Source organism: Artibeus jamaicensis, unplaced genomic scaffold, assembly GCF_021234435.1.
Source record: "Artibeus jamaicensis isolate MK-2021 breed Jamaican fruit bat unplaced genomic scaffold, CSHL_Jam_final scaffold_660, whole genome shotgun sequence".
NCBI lineage: Eukaryota > Metazoa > Chordata > Mammalia > Chiroptera > Phyllostomidae > Artibeus > Artibeus jamaicensis.
This window is the reverse complement of record NW_026522052.1, coordinates 6,506,724-6,521,451: the sequence shown is the minus strand read 5'-3', so window position 1 is coordinate 6,521,451 and position 14,728 is coordinate 6,506,724. Positions and strand designations below refer to the sequence as shown.

The following is a 14,728-nucleotide window of genomic DNA, read 5'->3' as shown; positions in this document are numbered from 1 at the left end:
TGGCCCTGATTGAGTTGCTTGTCTCTCAGTTGCTGGTGTTCACATCGTGCACGTGGTCACTGTGCTTTGTTGCACATCTGCTTTGTTATTTTAGGAATCTGTGGCGCCACTGCGAGATGACTTCAGTCTGAGCAGCAGCGCCCTCATTGGCCTGTTGGTCATTGCGGTGGCCATTGCTACGGTCATAGTCATCAGCCTGGTGATGCTGAGGAAGAGGCAGTATGGCACCATCAGCCATGGGATCGTGGAGGTGAGTAGCTGGGTCTTCTTCCGACTTGGCCCTGAGCGAGGGTTTCCTTGCTGCTGGCAGGAGCTTTGTGGAATTCACATGTGGTACTTCTGGGTGTGCCACTTCAGTTACATTGCTCCCCGGGGCCCCGTTTTGTAAGTCAGCCCCAGCCGGGTTCTGTTGATTCTATGACGAGGGGCTGTTGCTGACTTCCAACATTAATTTGAGCTTCGTAGAATCGTAAGGGCATTTTATGTTTGCAGAGGCTGAAAGCTTTTTCTGAGCTCCTCAGCGTTTTCTTTTTTAAGTTATATTAGGTACTTGAGGACAGAGGACTATAATACTCCCCTTCTTTGTTGTCGTTGACTTGTTTGCTAAGGAACAAACCAGGTCTGTGACACATCAGGCAACAGCGGCAACCAGCAGTGAATTAAGTCTTCGAGATAGGAGCCAGGACTAATATTACTGTTTTTTAATCAAGGGGAAAAGCAACAGGAAGTTTAGAAAGAACTGGAGGAGGCTGTTTCTCTTTTATTTTCTGCTGATTTGTAATTAGAACTGCTTAGCACTCATCGTTGATGGGCAGTAGAAATGTCCAGAGTCTCCTGATTCTAGAAAATGAATACAGTAAACAGTGTAGTGTGCTCTGGAGAGTTAGTTCAGATGCTCGCCTTAGGTATTTGGTTTTATTCCCTGTTGGACACAGACCTAGTTTTAGAATTCCAGGGCTGGCTGGCACACTGCAGGTCATCCGGCCCCGTTCTGTGTTTTGTAGGGACACTCACCTGGACTGTCCTAGGTGGCAGGTGGCAGGACTGAGACGTGCTTGTTACTGTGGAGCTAGGAAATCCAGCTCACTGTTTTCTCCAACTTGGACTGGGAAATTCCAACTTGGAAATAGGACACCGGGCTGGTTTCAGTCCCTAGGGGATTGCACAGCAAACGGCTCAGGTCCCCTGAGCACTGTGCCATTCTCCGGGGGCCCTGCAGTGATACACAGTCTGCGCCCCTCCAGGTCGACCCAATGCTCACCCCCGAGGAGCGTCACCTGAACAAGATGCAGAACCACGGTTACGAAAACCCGACCTACAAATATCTCGAGCAGATGCAGGTGTAAGTGGGAGAAGGCGCAGCTCCTCCCTCCCCGCCTCAGTGGGGGTGCGGAGGGCCGGAGAGGGCCCGCGTTTCGGATCGACTGCTGACCAGCAGTTCCTCCCGGAGGACTTCGCCTTCCACCCAGGCCTCTGGGACCACCGAGACTGTCAAGCACTACTGTAGAGTCACAATTTCTGTTCTTTTAAGTGGGCGAAGAAAATGTTAATATAACAATATATGATATATAAACCTTAAATGAGAAAGTGGTCTATTGCAGATACTTGACTGCCGTAGTTTCTTTTTTAAGTGAATTGGCCACCCCCCCTCTCTCACGTGGTCCTACCCGAGCTCTCCGTGGACTCGGGCGTGTCCGCGTGCAGTGATAGGCTGGCTCTGCAGGCCGGTCCTCCTGCTTGCGTTGCATAAGTCAACTGAGGCTCACTCACTGTCCTGGTTTTTCTTTAAACATAAGTAAAAAGGCAGTATTTCTTTCCTAAAGGAGCTCTCAGAAGGCGGCTGAGAAACTGAGGGAGACAGGGAACGGTAAGACCATTGAAGCACAGCTTGATACCCTCTCGAAATCATTTTAAAGGACCAGTTTCTTGGGAGTCCGGTGTTCCCACTGCTGGGTGCCTGGGTGTCTCCACACGAGCCCCGGCACCAAGGAGGTCGAAAGCACGCGCCTCCCAGCACCTTTAGCCTGATGTATACAGAGTAGGGCGTCCACTGCCGCTTCCCTGCTCAAGCCAGTTCTTCCACAGATAGTAGCCAGTAGTTTGTGTATGACCTTCTTCGCTGTCCACCGTTTACTTACCACAGCTTTTTACAGCTCGCTTCCCTCCCAGGTAGTGTCCGAATGTGCAGTCTTCACCTTTCTGGACGTTCCCCTCTGAAGGCACTGACCCTCGTCCCTCCCCATTGTACCTTGCCTTTCCTGCCCTCCCTCTCCTGTCACCAGCCTTATGTTGGTGTGCACTCAAGACGGCGGTTGCAGGAGGCTGGTGGCCCAGGAGAGACCAGGGGAGGCTCGCGTTGCGTGGCGGGAGAGCACTGAGACGGCCTGTAGACACCACGCGGAGCGTTGGAGAGCTTCCCTCCCTTCACACGAATCTCTGTAATGCTTGTATAGTTGATGTTGATGCTCACGGCTTTTGCTTTTTTTTATTCTGAAGGTTCTGGTAACCTGTGGTGTATTTTTTTCTATTTCCCTGTGACTGTTTTGTTTTTCTTTCCTCCCCTTCCCCTTATCCATGTCTCTCTTTAAAGATCCATAGTCACCCACTATGCACAGGTAGATTTCACCTACAGACTCCGTAATCTGATCTGTGGAGAATGTACAGAGTTTAAACACATCAATAAATACTCTAACTTCCACCATGACTCCTTGTTTCATTGTCCCGGCGCTGCCCCCTGGTGGTGGTTCAGCCCCCTGCCTCCGCGAAGGCGGGCATCTTCCTTCCCCGAGGGGTCGCCGGGCTGCGTGCGGGCAGAGCGGGAGTTGGTCTGCTCGAGCAGGGTGGACTCTTGAGTTTGAATTTATATTTTATAACATTCTAATTGGTTTGACCTTGAACCCGAATGATTGCTTTTCCTTTATCTTCCAGCGTTTCTAGGGCATTTTGTAATTATTTGAAAATTCCATAAGAGCTGCTTTCTTTTAACATTTCTTTTTATGATGGTAAATCCATCAGAGTTGATACATTAGAGTTTTTAAAGATTTCTTCTCTTGCCCTGACTAGCGTGGCTTAGTTGGTAGGTCATTGTCTCACAAAAGTAAAAGGTTTGACTCCTGGTCGGGGCACGTGCCTGTGGTGTGGGTTTGGTCCCCAGGCGGGGCATGTGTGAGAGGCAACCGATCGATGTTTCTCTCTCTCTTTCTCTTCTTTATCTTTTCCCCTGTCTCTAAAAATAAATAAATCTTTAAATATTTTTCTAAATTACCTGTTTTTTTCTGAGTTATTGATCTCCTATAAATGTGTAGTGGTCATTTGTTTGATCAAACTTAAGAATAAAGTACAAGTTTGCCAAAAAAATAGAAGACAGAAAGTCAGCCAAGAGTTTTGTTCAGCAAAATTTATTAATATGAGATTTACTGTTGCTGGAAACAGTGAGTAGAGCTTGTGGCTGAATTTTTCAGAGACATGTTTGCAGCCTTCCTTTCTGAGTTGCTTGCTTGCTTTTAAATTTTCAGTTAGAGTTGACATTCAGTATTTCCATTTGTGTCTGAAATAACCTGTCACTAGGGGGCGATGTGTTCTCACTGGAGGAGGGTCACCTGCCCACTGCTCACAGCACTGTGTACACAGGAGGTTTCTACTGGAGATCTGAGTCCTTCATGTCCCGCCATGCATGCAAGAGTGAAATCAGGAGCTAATCTCACAGTCTTCAGTATTGTTCAGTGTAATGCCAGTTCACACATGGTCCAGTTAACATTGCGTATGTCTGCGTGTACATGTGTGTCTGTTGTGTGTGCACATATGTGGTGTATCTTCCCTGGAATACTGCAGCAGGGAGTGTGCATTTTAAGAGCCCCTGACCAGGAAGCACATTGGGACGAACCAGTTCTGCAGGCCGTTTCTCTGTAACCGTCAGCACTTCCTCATCTACCTCTTCCTCCTTGCAATGGCCAGTCAAGGTGCTGGCAGGAAGGTAGAGATGAAACTTAAAAATTTTTTTGGATCCACTTTCTGCCAGAATGTGTGTTGCACTTAACCATGTGCAAAATCAGCTGGAAGGATGGCTCTAGCATTTGTTGTTCCAAGTGCAACAGACTGGCTTCGCTGATTGCAGTGCCTGCCCCCTGCCAGCCGCTTTCCAGGCAGTGCCTCGCTTCATCGTGCTAACCTTCGTCGCATGGCTTTTCTCCTGGTGTGGGGCGCTGAGGTTTCCCCAGAGGGCCCGCCCCAGCTCTGTCAGTCAGCCCCTTGTTCAGCACGCGTGTGCCGGCCCTGGAGGACCAGGTCATCTTGTGAGCTGCGGAGGGCCGGTAGGACCTGTGTGTGCACGGGGCAGCGTTGGAACTTTGCTCCGACGCCAACACTCCTGTTGGGAGAAATGCGGGGCTGGTGACCTCGCATGGGGCTCTTGCTTACATGCTCGTTACCCAGTGGGGGCATTGGCAAGGCGTTCAGGGTTAGAGTTGCAGGTCTTGGCAACCAGGCTTGCATAGCTCTCTCACCCTAGATTCACAGACGTCTGTGGATACGGTAGCTACGTTACAGGGAAAGGTTTTTTTGTTTTTTAATTTTTAAAGAAAATGCCACGGAGATTATGTAAGTCGGGCTGGTGAGCAGGCCTGGCCCTCCACCAGCACCACACTGTCCCCTCATCAGGTACAGAGAGAAACTCACTCATCTGGTTTCGGCCTTGGTGATACAGCTCTGCTGCCTGTGGAATGCGGCCCTGCCCACCTTGCTATCAGCCCCAGGTGCCGGCTGACTTTGTACAAAGCTCTCCTACCCCCCTGTCTGCTCGCAGTTACAAATCGGAGGTGGCTCAGGTGTCCTGGTAGTCCACTCTGGTTTCAGTTGCTGTGACACTGAAACCAGAGTCGCATTCTTATTTTAGGGGACCCAGATAGGGATGTGGTAAGTCCATAAGATTCAGGCAGGTCCAGGGGTCCACTTCAAAGGAATATACTGACTTTTGTGTTACACTCATTAGAAGCCAGGGACACAAAGTGGATGAGAGGAACCAGAAGGGCCCTTATGGCTTGTCCTGTCATTTTACAGTTGTAACGTGGTAACAAAGTCCCAGACTGTTCAGTGCAGAGCCAAAGTCTGTGGCGTGTGCAACAACAGGTTCTTTACTGGGACTAAAGAGAAAGTTCTTTTAAAACAAGGAGAACGGCCCTCACTGGTGTGGCTCGGTGGCTTGAGTTCTGGCCTGCAAACTGAAGGATCACCAGCTCGATTCCCAGTCAGGGCACATGCCTGGGCCGTGGGCCAGGTCCCCAGTTGGGGGCGCACAGGAGGCAACCACACATTGATGGTTCTCTCTCTCTCCCTCCCCCCTCTCTCTAAAAATAAATAAAAACCTTAAAAAACAAAGCAAGGAGAACTCTTGCCTTGTTACCTACTATGGAAATGGAGAAACTGTCCTCGGTGGGTACTTACACCGCGTGAACCTCAACAGTCGCAGACTAGGAGTGCGTTCCCACTAGGCAGTGGCCCTGGCTGCAGAGAATGGGGCCGGGGCGTAGTTGAACTTAATGTTTTCCCTAGAAATGGATGGGGCATGGCTTCTTGAGAAATCTTCGTATGTTCCTCTGGCCAAGTTCATCCAGGTCTGGGTAAAGTTAAAATACGAAGATCAGTGGCTCCTTATGATTAGAGCAACAGCCTCCATTGAGAGAACGTTTTTAGCACATACCTTACATGTACACTTATTTTAAAAATATGTATGTGTCCTACCATAAATAAAAACTTGAGGAATATAAAAAGATGATTTTTCCACTTGAAGTTTATGAAGGGTACCAAGCTTTTGGGGTCCGGTAAAATATTACTAGTCTTAGTTAAACAGAGATCACCTCAGCCAGGTGACCGAGGCCAGTCCGTCCTGGGTACGGTGTTAGTGTCTGCGCTGGGAAGTTGCTGCCCGCCTTGTCTTTGGAAGGGGGTCATTGTGTGCCCCCCGACTTAAGGAGAGGAGAGTCACGCTCCCCCACACCTTATTTAGTTAGTTATTTTTACCTTATCATTTTTTAATTGGGTTTTAACATTGAGACGGCAACGAGGAAGTATGGTACGAAGGTCTATTTGTTTCATTGTTGTATTTAATGGCTTGAAACTGAAAGAGTTCTGGACTGTAGTGATTTCTCTGCCGTGTACCTCTGTGAAACTTAGCTTGTCCGCTTTCGGTATGTGCAGTTTTATTGTATGTCAGTTATACCTCAATAAAGCTTTAAAAAACGGGGGGGGGGGGGCCAGAAAGACACGTCACAAGCTGGAGTGGAGGAAGCGCCTCACCGGCTGAGCCTGTCCCAGCACAGGTGCTACATTTCCGATGGCTTTCTCCCAAGTTTATGCAGAGAGGTCTTTTAGTTGAGACATAACTTTTTTTTTTTTTAAAGATTTTACTTACCCTATTTTTCGGAATATAAGACACGAGTCTCCTGGGCGTGCCCCTCCCCCCTACCTTGCCCCCAAATTTGGGAGGAATAATGGTTGTTAATGCTGCTGTTGAGTTCTGTTTACATTTACATGGGTGAAATACTATGTTATTTATGTTATTTAATATTTTACCACAGTTTTTGCTTCAAAAAATTTTTTTCCTATTTTCTAAAACCTAGGTGTGTCTTATGGTCTGAAAAAATATGATACATATTTTTAAAGAGAAGAGGAGGGAGGGAGAAAGGGAGAGAAACATTGATGTGTGAGAGAAACATCAGTTTGTTGCTTCTCATAAGCTGCCTGCCCCAGGACCGAACCTGCAACCCAGGCATGTGCCCTGACCAGGGATCTCGAACCGGTGACCTTTTGCTTTGCGGGACGATGCCCAAGCAACTGAGCTGTGTCAGAAACAGGTGTTTTTTAGCTTAAAAAACAAAAAAGAATATCTTTAAGATCAACAAATTTTTAAATAGTTTGTCACAAGATGAATGTCTCTGTGTGGTGTAAAATGTTTTCTTTCTTAGAATCTTACTGAAAATATTGCAGAGATTCTACCATATTTTTCAAGTTCTTGATTATAATAAAAATAACTACATTGAAGCTATTTCGTAGCATGCTGTGCATTTATGGTTTCCATGTGAGCCAGCACCAGAATTTTATTTGGAAATATTTATTTTCTTTACTCCAATCAAAGCGGCCAATCCATTGGTATTACAATTTTCCCGTTTTACTTAATGCATTCTTTTCCATAAAATATGAATAAAATGTAAGAATCAGCTATAATGTTAATAGGCGGGAATTCTGAAACCACATTTCCTGGTTCTTTTTCTAATTTGACTACTTACTAGTTGGGTGACTTTAAGGAAGTTCATCTGATTGCTCTCTTCCTTCTTTTCTCCGCCTGAGAAAAGTGGGTTTGGTGATACTTCACTGGGTGAGGAGTGAGTGAAGCTCCCAAACGTAGGCCGCTGCCGAGCCCAGAGCAAGTGCTTGGTTAACATCAGGTATTATTTTTAACTTGAAAACACACCTTCCCACTGCATAGGGCTCACAAAAAAATATTTTGTACTTCATGGTGAATAACATTGGCAAACATTAGACCATAAATTGGGTTCTAATAGTGTCAACCAGAGGTCATTGACACCAACTCACTGCTAAAGGAACCTGACTTTTGAGGTGTGGCGAAGACGGAAACTCAGTGCACAGTTCATTTTTGATGGAGCGTGGCTGTGAGGTGGTCCTAGGACAAGGCCCCTCTAGCCAGGCAGCTCTGCTCTGCTCACATACTGTCACCACTCTGTCCTCAAATCCTCAGTCTGATTGGTTCAAAGGCACTGTCCTGATTGAGTGGAGCTGCTCTGATCAGTTGGTGAAGATGCTAATGGGGATAGAGCGGCGCAGCTCTGATTGGAGGGAGAAAGACTCAGTCCTATTGGTTGAAATATGACTGTAGGAACTCCTTTATAAGGGTTGGCTCAGAAAGCGGGACCACAGTGCAGGCAGGATTGCAGGATGTAAATTTGAGCTCAGCCACCAGGAGCCCTTACTGGTAGGTACCTTTTTTTCCTTGGGGATCAACGATAGAAATACCTGTACTTTCATCTGGCCCTTCCAATAACATTGTTTTTGTTAGGTTCTTCAAATCAAATCTGTGTATTGTTTCAGCCATATGTACTGTGGCAGGAAGAAGTGATTCTATGATGGTTTATGAGGTTTTGCCTGTGACGTTTGTAATTAAGAAACCTCAAGCTGTACATTAGCATTCCGTAATGTTGTAAATTAGTAAACTGAGTATTGCATGACATTAAGCACTGAAAAAATTGTAGTGGCTTGTCTTCATGTACTTGACACTTATTTTTCAGGTCTCATTAAATAAGTCCTACTATTCATTCACACCTCAAGACCCAACATAAACTAGGGACAGGGACATCATTATTGGCAGTAAATGTAAGTTTGTGGTCTCGCTAACTTAAAACCTTTTTTCCAGCTCACTGGGTGATAGTTGTTTTAATTTGATGATGTGGCTGTTGAAAAACTGCTAGGAGTAGAAATGTCAGTCTTGGTCACTCCTGTCTCATGCTTGCAGTATTAGTACTATTTTTGGTCACAGTGAAGGTAACACTTTGCAAGAATCTTAAATCCACACGAACATATTTACATTATTTGCTTAAAACTTGAGTTCCTTTGACTAGCACTTGAGTATTGTGCTCAGAATATAAACAAATAAGTCAGCATCCTTTGTTTTTTAAAAAGCCCCTGTAGGCCCCATGGGCCAGTGCGTGGGCTGGGTGTAGCTACACGTATCAGATGGGAGAAAAGATGAACCGGGAGGTGCTGATGATGTGAACGGGGCAGGGAGGCCAGAGAAAGGGAAATTTTTCAATGATGCTGATGACACAGTAGCTCGGTAATAAAATGCATTTCCAGAAAGGCTCCAAGGATACTCCCAGACTACCAGCTCAGAGCATCTGCATCTGCCCAGCTGATGGACACCAGGCTGTCTTCAACGGCTTAACTATATTTGGAGGATTTTCACATTGTAAATTCCGCCTACCCAAGGCAAGAACCAGAACTTGACTTCTGAGCAGGCTGAGTAGGTTAATGAGATGCACTCACAGAAGGCTCAAGAGGGAACAAAGGACGCAGGGCACTCTGGCTAGAGGCTTGCGGCTTTGAGCCAACAGAAGCAGTATCCGTTGCTGGTGCCCAGTGAGCCTCAGTGAGACTAGCTCTAGGATGTCTGTCTCCCTGGGACTTGAGGGGGCGGAGCTTCGAGAGCCAGGTTGTGGTTGGTGCCACTGGCCTTCTTCCTGGCCTTGTCTCCTACCCTCCCGCCTTTCTGGTCCTCCCAGAGATTCTATGAACTTCCTAAGAAATTTAATAATTTCCCTTTTTGTCTTTCCTCAAATTAGAGTATCCTGTTGTTTTTCAGCTGGCAAGTTGACAAAAATGCCATTATGAGTGAATTCACTGAACTTGAATGAGGAAGTTGTACCTGTTACTGTCATAAATAAAGGGGACAGAGCTAAAAAACGTGATGTGAGAACAAGGACTCTCAGTGTGGGGAAAAGTAAATACAGACAGAAAATAGAATAAGCTCAGGCAGCATTTGAATTGGAAGTATCAATACGAACTGGGATATTTCATCTCTTTTAGAAATGTCTAGCCCCAGCAGGTACAGCTCAGTGGATTGAGCATAGGCCTTTGAACCAAAGGATCTCTGGTTCGATCCCCACATGGGGCACGTGCCTGGGTTGTGGGCCAGGATCCCAGTAGGGGATGTGCGAGAGGAAACCACATGTTGATGTTTCTCTCCCTCTTTTTCTCCCTTCCCCTCTCTCAAAAAATAAAATATTTTTTAAAAAAAATGTCTATTTGCCCCCCCCCAAAGCCCCAGAAACAATGACCAGCTCGGTCGTGAGCACCCCTGCACCCAGGAGAGTCTCGAGACACCACTTTTCGCTAACGTCCCATAGGGACCTGAAGCGGGTCTAACCGCAGGTCTGCGCAGGAAACGCACCCGACGGCCCGGCTCCTCCTCCCAGAGAACAGCGAAGTCATTGCAGCGAAGTGGGGTTGGGTCCGGGGGACTCAGAGCCAGCTGGAGGGGGCTCCCACTGGTCAAAGGGGACACACAAAAATGGCCATGGACCCCAACATGTCAACCTTGCAAGAGTTCATAAGGACACAAAAATAAGCAAAAATTGGCAATCGGTCTCTCTGGAAGGTGTTATGGGAATTCACTATTTTGAAAACTGCTAAATAAAGAGAAAGACTCAGGCCTTTCTGGCCCGTTCCTGTGTGGACTTCACAGCCGGTCGCCACACCAGTGAGGACTTTCTCTGCAGGACTCCGGCAGGCAAATGAACCAGGGCTGGTGAACTGAGCGGCTGTGCTCACACATCCTGCTGGAACGGGAGTCTGAGCACAGAGCAGTGAGACAGCCTGGGGCTGTCAGACCTGAGCCCCGTGCTGAAAACCACACCGTCTACGAAGTAATCGCCCCTCCTGAAGCACGCCCTTCACCTGATCAAACCTGGAAATAGGCACCACCGTACAACACTCGGGACCACCAGAAGCTCAAACAGACTGCACTGTAGACGTCCTGCTTTGAGAGCACGGCAAATTCCTGGCAGTGGGAAGTCTACAGACAAAAGTGATCTGGTTTCTTCAGTAAGTAAATCGGGGGAAAAAAAGGTGAAGTGGAAAAGCTATGGATTAAAAGTGACCTAAAAGATCTATTTATTTATTTCCTCTCCTGGGGGCATTTTTGCCCCATTGCTTTCTTTTTGAGAGAGAGAAACATCGATCAGCTGACTTCCCACATGCACCCCAACAGGAGATCAAACTTTCAACCTGGCTCATGCCCTGACTGGGAATCAAACCCATGACCTTTTGGTCCACAGCACAACACTCCAACCAACTGAGCCACACTGGCCAGGGCCTGAGAGATATATCTAAACCAAACAAAAAGCTAAACCGCAGTGTGTAGAGACTCAGGACTGGATAAGAAATCAGAGAGAAAACACGTGAGGAGGTAATCTCTGCTGAGCCAGCCCGGTGTCTGCTTCTAGTGGGCAGAGTGTGGTGGCCTGGGGACAGACGCGTGGAGGGGGGCCGGCCGGGTTCTGTCTCATGAGTGGCAGTGACGGCGGGGGTGGGGGGGTTGCCTTTGGGTAATCCAGTAAGCTGTATATCTGTTTTAACCTATTTTTAAATATTTTTGTTACATGTAATACTAGCAAGTTTTTAAGTGCTAATGGAAAACCAGAAAACATTTGCTTTATGTTTTCATTTATTCTTTTTTTCCTAAAGATTTTATTTATTTACTTTTAGAGAGAGAGAAAGAGAGGGAGAGAAATATCAGTGTGTGAGAGATAGATCAATCAATTGCCTCTCACATGCCCCCAACTGGGGACCTGGTCCACAACCCAGGCATGTGCCTGGACTGGGAATAGAACCAGTGGCCTTTTGGTTCACAGGCTGGCGCTCAGTGCACTGAACTGCACCAAGCAGAGCTCATTTATTCTTTTAATAATTCAACAAACACTGAGTATGAACTGGGAAGCCAACAGACCGACCCTCGCCTTCAGGAGCTCTGTTTGGAGAGGGAGTGGTGCCCCCCACGCATCTTCCGTGGTGACTGCGTTGGAAGGAGGCGGGGCTTCCGCGGCCATGTGCAGTCTCCGGGGAAATGGCCTTGGAAGAGGGAAAAGGAGACGCAGGCATGTAAGACAGGGAGCCAGACCCCAGACGTATTCTGGAGATAGAACCGACAGAGGTGACGGTTGGTCTGTCGGTGTGTGTGGGCGGGATAGGAACAGCCAGTGATGTCTTTAGGGCTGTTGACTCCACATGTGGTGAAGCCGTTTACTAAGGTGGCCGGGTCTGAGGCAGCATAAATGAGACGGCACTCCTGGCACTAGAACCCGTGCTTCTGCGGAAGGAGGAGGGTCTCATGGTGTCTCTGGGTTCCTAGAGCATCATCGTCTTTTATCTCTTGGAGGAGAGGGAGTGCAACTCTAGCCTGTGCCCAGAAAGTAGAGGGCTAGAAACTCCCAGTGACACCCCTAATGACTACCAGGCGACTTTTGTCACTACGCAGAGATGAGCGTGAAGGGGGAGGGCTTCCCCGTGAGTGAGAGGCGTTAGGAGAGGTGCATGGGCTGGGAAGCAAGGCTGCAGAGGAAGGCAGGTCACTGAGAAAAGCCATACTAAGAAGGGTGGATTTAACTCAGGAGATACTGAAGGTTTTAAAGAAGCTTTGGTTGCCCTGGCTGGTGTGGCTCAGTGGAATTGGCGCTGGCCTGCAAACTGAGGGGTCACTGGTTTGATTCCCAGTCAGGGCACATGCCTGGGTTGCGGGCTGGGTCCTCGGTTGGGGACGTGCGAGAAGCAACCAATCAGTGTATCTCTTTCTCGCACGGTGATGTTTCTCTCCCTCCCTGCCCTTTCTCTAAAAGTAAACAAAGTCTTTAAAAGCTGTGGCTGAGAAAGATGAAGCTGGTTGCTGTATATAGACGAGATCGCAGGGAGGGAGGCAAACTGGAGGCAGGACATCCATTTATTTCTTACACAAATCTAGGCAAAGGGTGATGAGGGTGTAAATAGGGGTCTTCCAAATGGGGAGGAAAGAATGGACTCTATGTATCAGCTACTTGAGAGAAAGACTTGACCAGCTTTGAGACTGATTGGATATAAAACGTAAGCCCTTGCCAGGTGGCTCTGTTGATAGGGCATCATCCTGATGTGCCAAGGTTGAGGGTTTGATTCCCAATCAGGACACATACAAGAATCAACCAATAAATGCATAAATAAGTGGAACAACAAATTGATTTCTCTCTCTCCCCTTCTCACTCTTGCTCTCTAAATAAATTAATTAAAAACAAACAAACAAAAAGATGTAAGGGGGAGCCCTGGCTGGTGTGGCTCAGTGAATTGGGTGCTGGCCTGCAAACTGAGAGGTCACTGGTTCGATTCCCTGTTGGGGCACATGCCTGGGTTGTGGGCATGTTTCTCACACATTGTTGTTTCTTTCCCTTTCTCCCTCCCTTCCTGTCTCTCTAGAAATAAATAAAATCTTTAAAAACAAAAGATGTAAGGGGAAGGTGGGGAGTCAAAGATGATTCCAAGGATTTTTCTTTTTTTGATTTTTTTTTTAGAGCAAAAAGAAGGGAAAGAGGGAGATTTGTTGTTCACTTATTTATGCATTCATTGGCTCTTTTATTTTTTTTAAAGATTTTGTTTATTTTTAAAGGGAGGGAGAAAGGGGGAGAGAAACATCAGTGTGCGAGAGGTACATCAATTGGTTGCCTCTTGCACACCCCCTACTGGGCACCTGGCCAGCAACCCAGGCATGTGCCCTGACTGGGAATCAAACCAGCAACCTTTTGGTTTGTAGGCCAACACTCAATCCACTGAGCCACACCAGCCAGGGCCCGCTGGTTGATTCCTACCCACAACCTTGGTGTATTAGGATGATGCTCTAAACAACTGAGCTACCCAGCCAGGGCTGAGTCCCCAGTTCTGAGCCTATAAGAATGATGCAGTTATAACTAGAGAAAAAGGTGGAGATGGGCAAGTCTGGAAAGGAAGCCTGGGGCTTGTGGATTGCAAAGCAGGGATTTTAACTTTATTTACCCTTGTTTCCCAGCATTTAGAAGAATGCTTGGCATATAGTTTGTGCTCGCTAATATTTGTTGGCTGTGTAACACTGGTGGAACACAAATGGCGAAGTTCCCTGGGCAATTGGTGTTTTTTTTTTAGGATTTATTTATTTATCTATTTGTTTATTTAGAATGGGGAAGAGGAGGAGAAAGAGTGGGAGAGAAACACTGATGTGAGAAACATGGATTGAATTGCCTCGTGCCCTGACCAGGGACAGAACCAGCCATCTTTTGCTTTGCGGGCAATACCCATCCAACTGAGCCACAGTGGGGCTCTCACTGTGGCCCCACTGTGCCACAGTGAGAGCAATTGTTAATGCACAATTGGAACTGCTTCACAATGTCACTGCTCAGAAGACAAATTTACCTATTTGAAGAGAGCCATAAGCTGAGAGGCAAGGAGAGTGGAAAGAAATAGGGAGACGGCTGAAGAGAGAACCTTGGAAACCATGACATTTAGGGGCCAGAAAGTAGGACCAGAATCCAGGGCAGGTGGGCATGTGAGGATGGTATCAATCCGTGTCCGATGTTGCAGATGTGAAAGATGGGGAAAGATAAAAGAAAGATTGGTGGCCCAAGGGTGAATGAAGCAGGCCAGCAAGAGCCTGTAACAACGAGGGGCAGCTAGTGGCCACGGGGGAGGCTAAGCCCAGGGGCAGTGCAGTTTTTGTTTGGGTTTGGAGGGGCTGTAATTGAGACCTAGTAACAGCCCAGTGGAGGCTGAAGTTGCAAGAGGGAGGGAGAGAAACCGTGGCGGGCATCAAGGCAGCGGCGGAGGCGGCGGAAGGGGTGTTTTCCAGCGGAGAGGGGCTCTCCCAGAGGGAAGGCAAGCACGCAGGTGCCTTCAGTTGACGCCGTCGGCAGGCACTTACTGTGTCTTACTTACTTATCGATAACCGCCACCACCAGTTGAGTCCCCGCACCTTACTTCTCCATCGCCTTCAGGTTGGCGGCCTTATTTTCCCCTTTACCGGAGGGGAGGCGGTTTCCCGGAGGCAGCAGCTCTGGGGGAGGCGGGAGCCTGCGGAGGGGCGGCAGTTCTGGGAAAGGTGCAGGCGAGGGCGGTCACTGTGAGAGCGGCCGGAGGCGGGGCGGGCCCCCGGAGGCCACACCCTGAAACTACCTGC

The 14,728-nt window shown here is 47.8% G+C and overlaps 1 protein-coding gene across 4 annotated transcripts in view; it reads left to right on the top strand.

Annotated features, from left to right (window-relative positions):
* Nucleotides 1-2,698, top strand: part of APLP2 (amyloid beta precursor like protein 2) — a 68,665-nt gene extending 65,967 nt beyond the window's left edge. For all 4 annotated transcript variants that reach the window (XM_053659413.1, XM_053659412.1, XM_037134166.2 and 1 more), the window contains 2 exons: nt 95-250; nt 1,245-2,698. In XM_053659413.1, the coding sequence (XP_053515388.1) occupies nt 95-250; nt 1,245-1,346 (258 nt within the window). In that variant the 3' untranslated portion in view covers nt 1,347-2,698. The remainder of the gene's footprint in view (nt 1-94; nt 251-1,244) is intronic.
* The last annotated feature ends 12,030 nt before the right edge of the window (nt 2,699-14,728 follow it).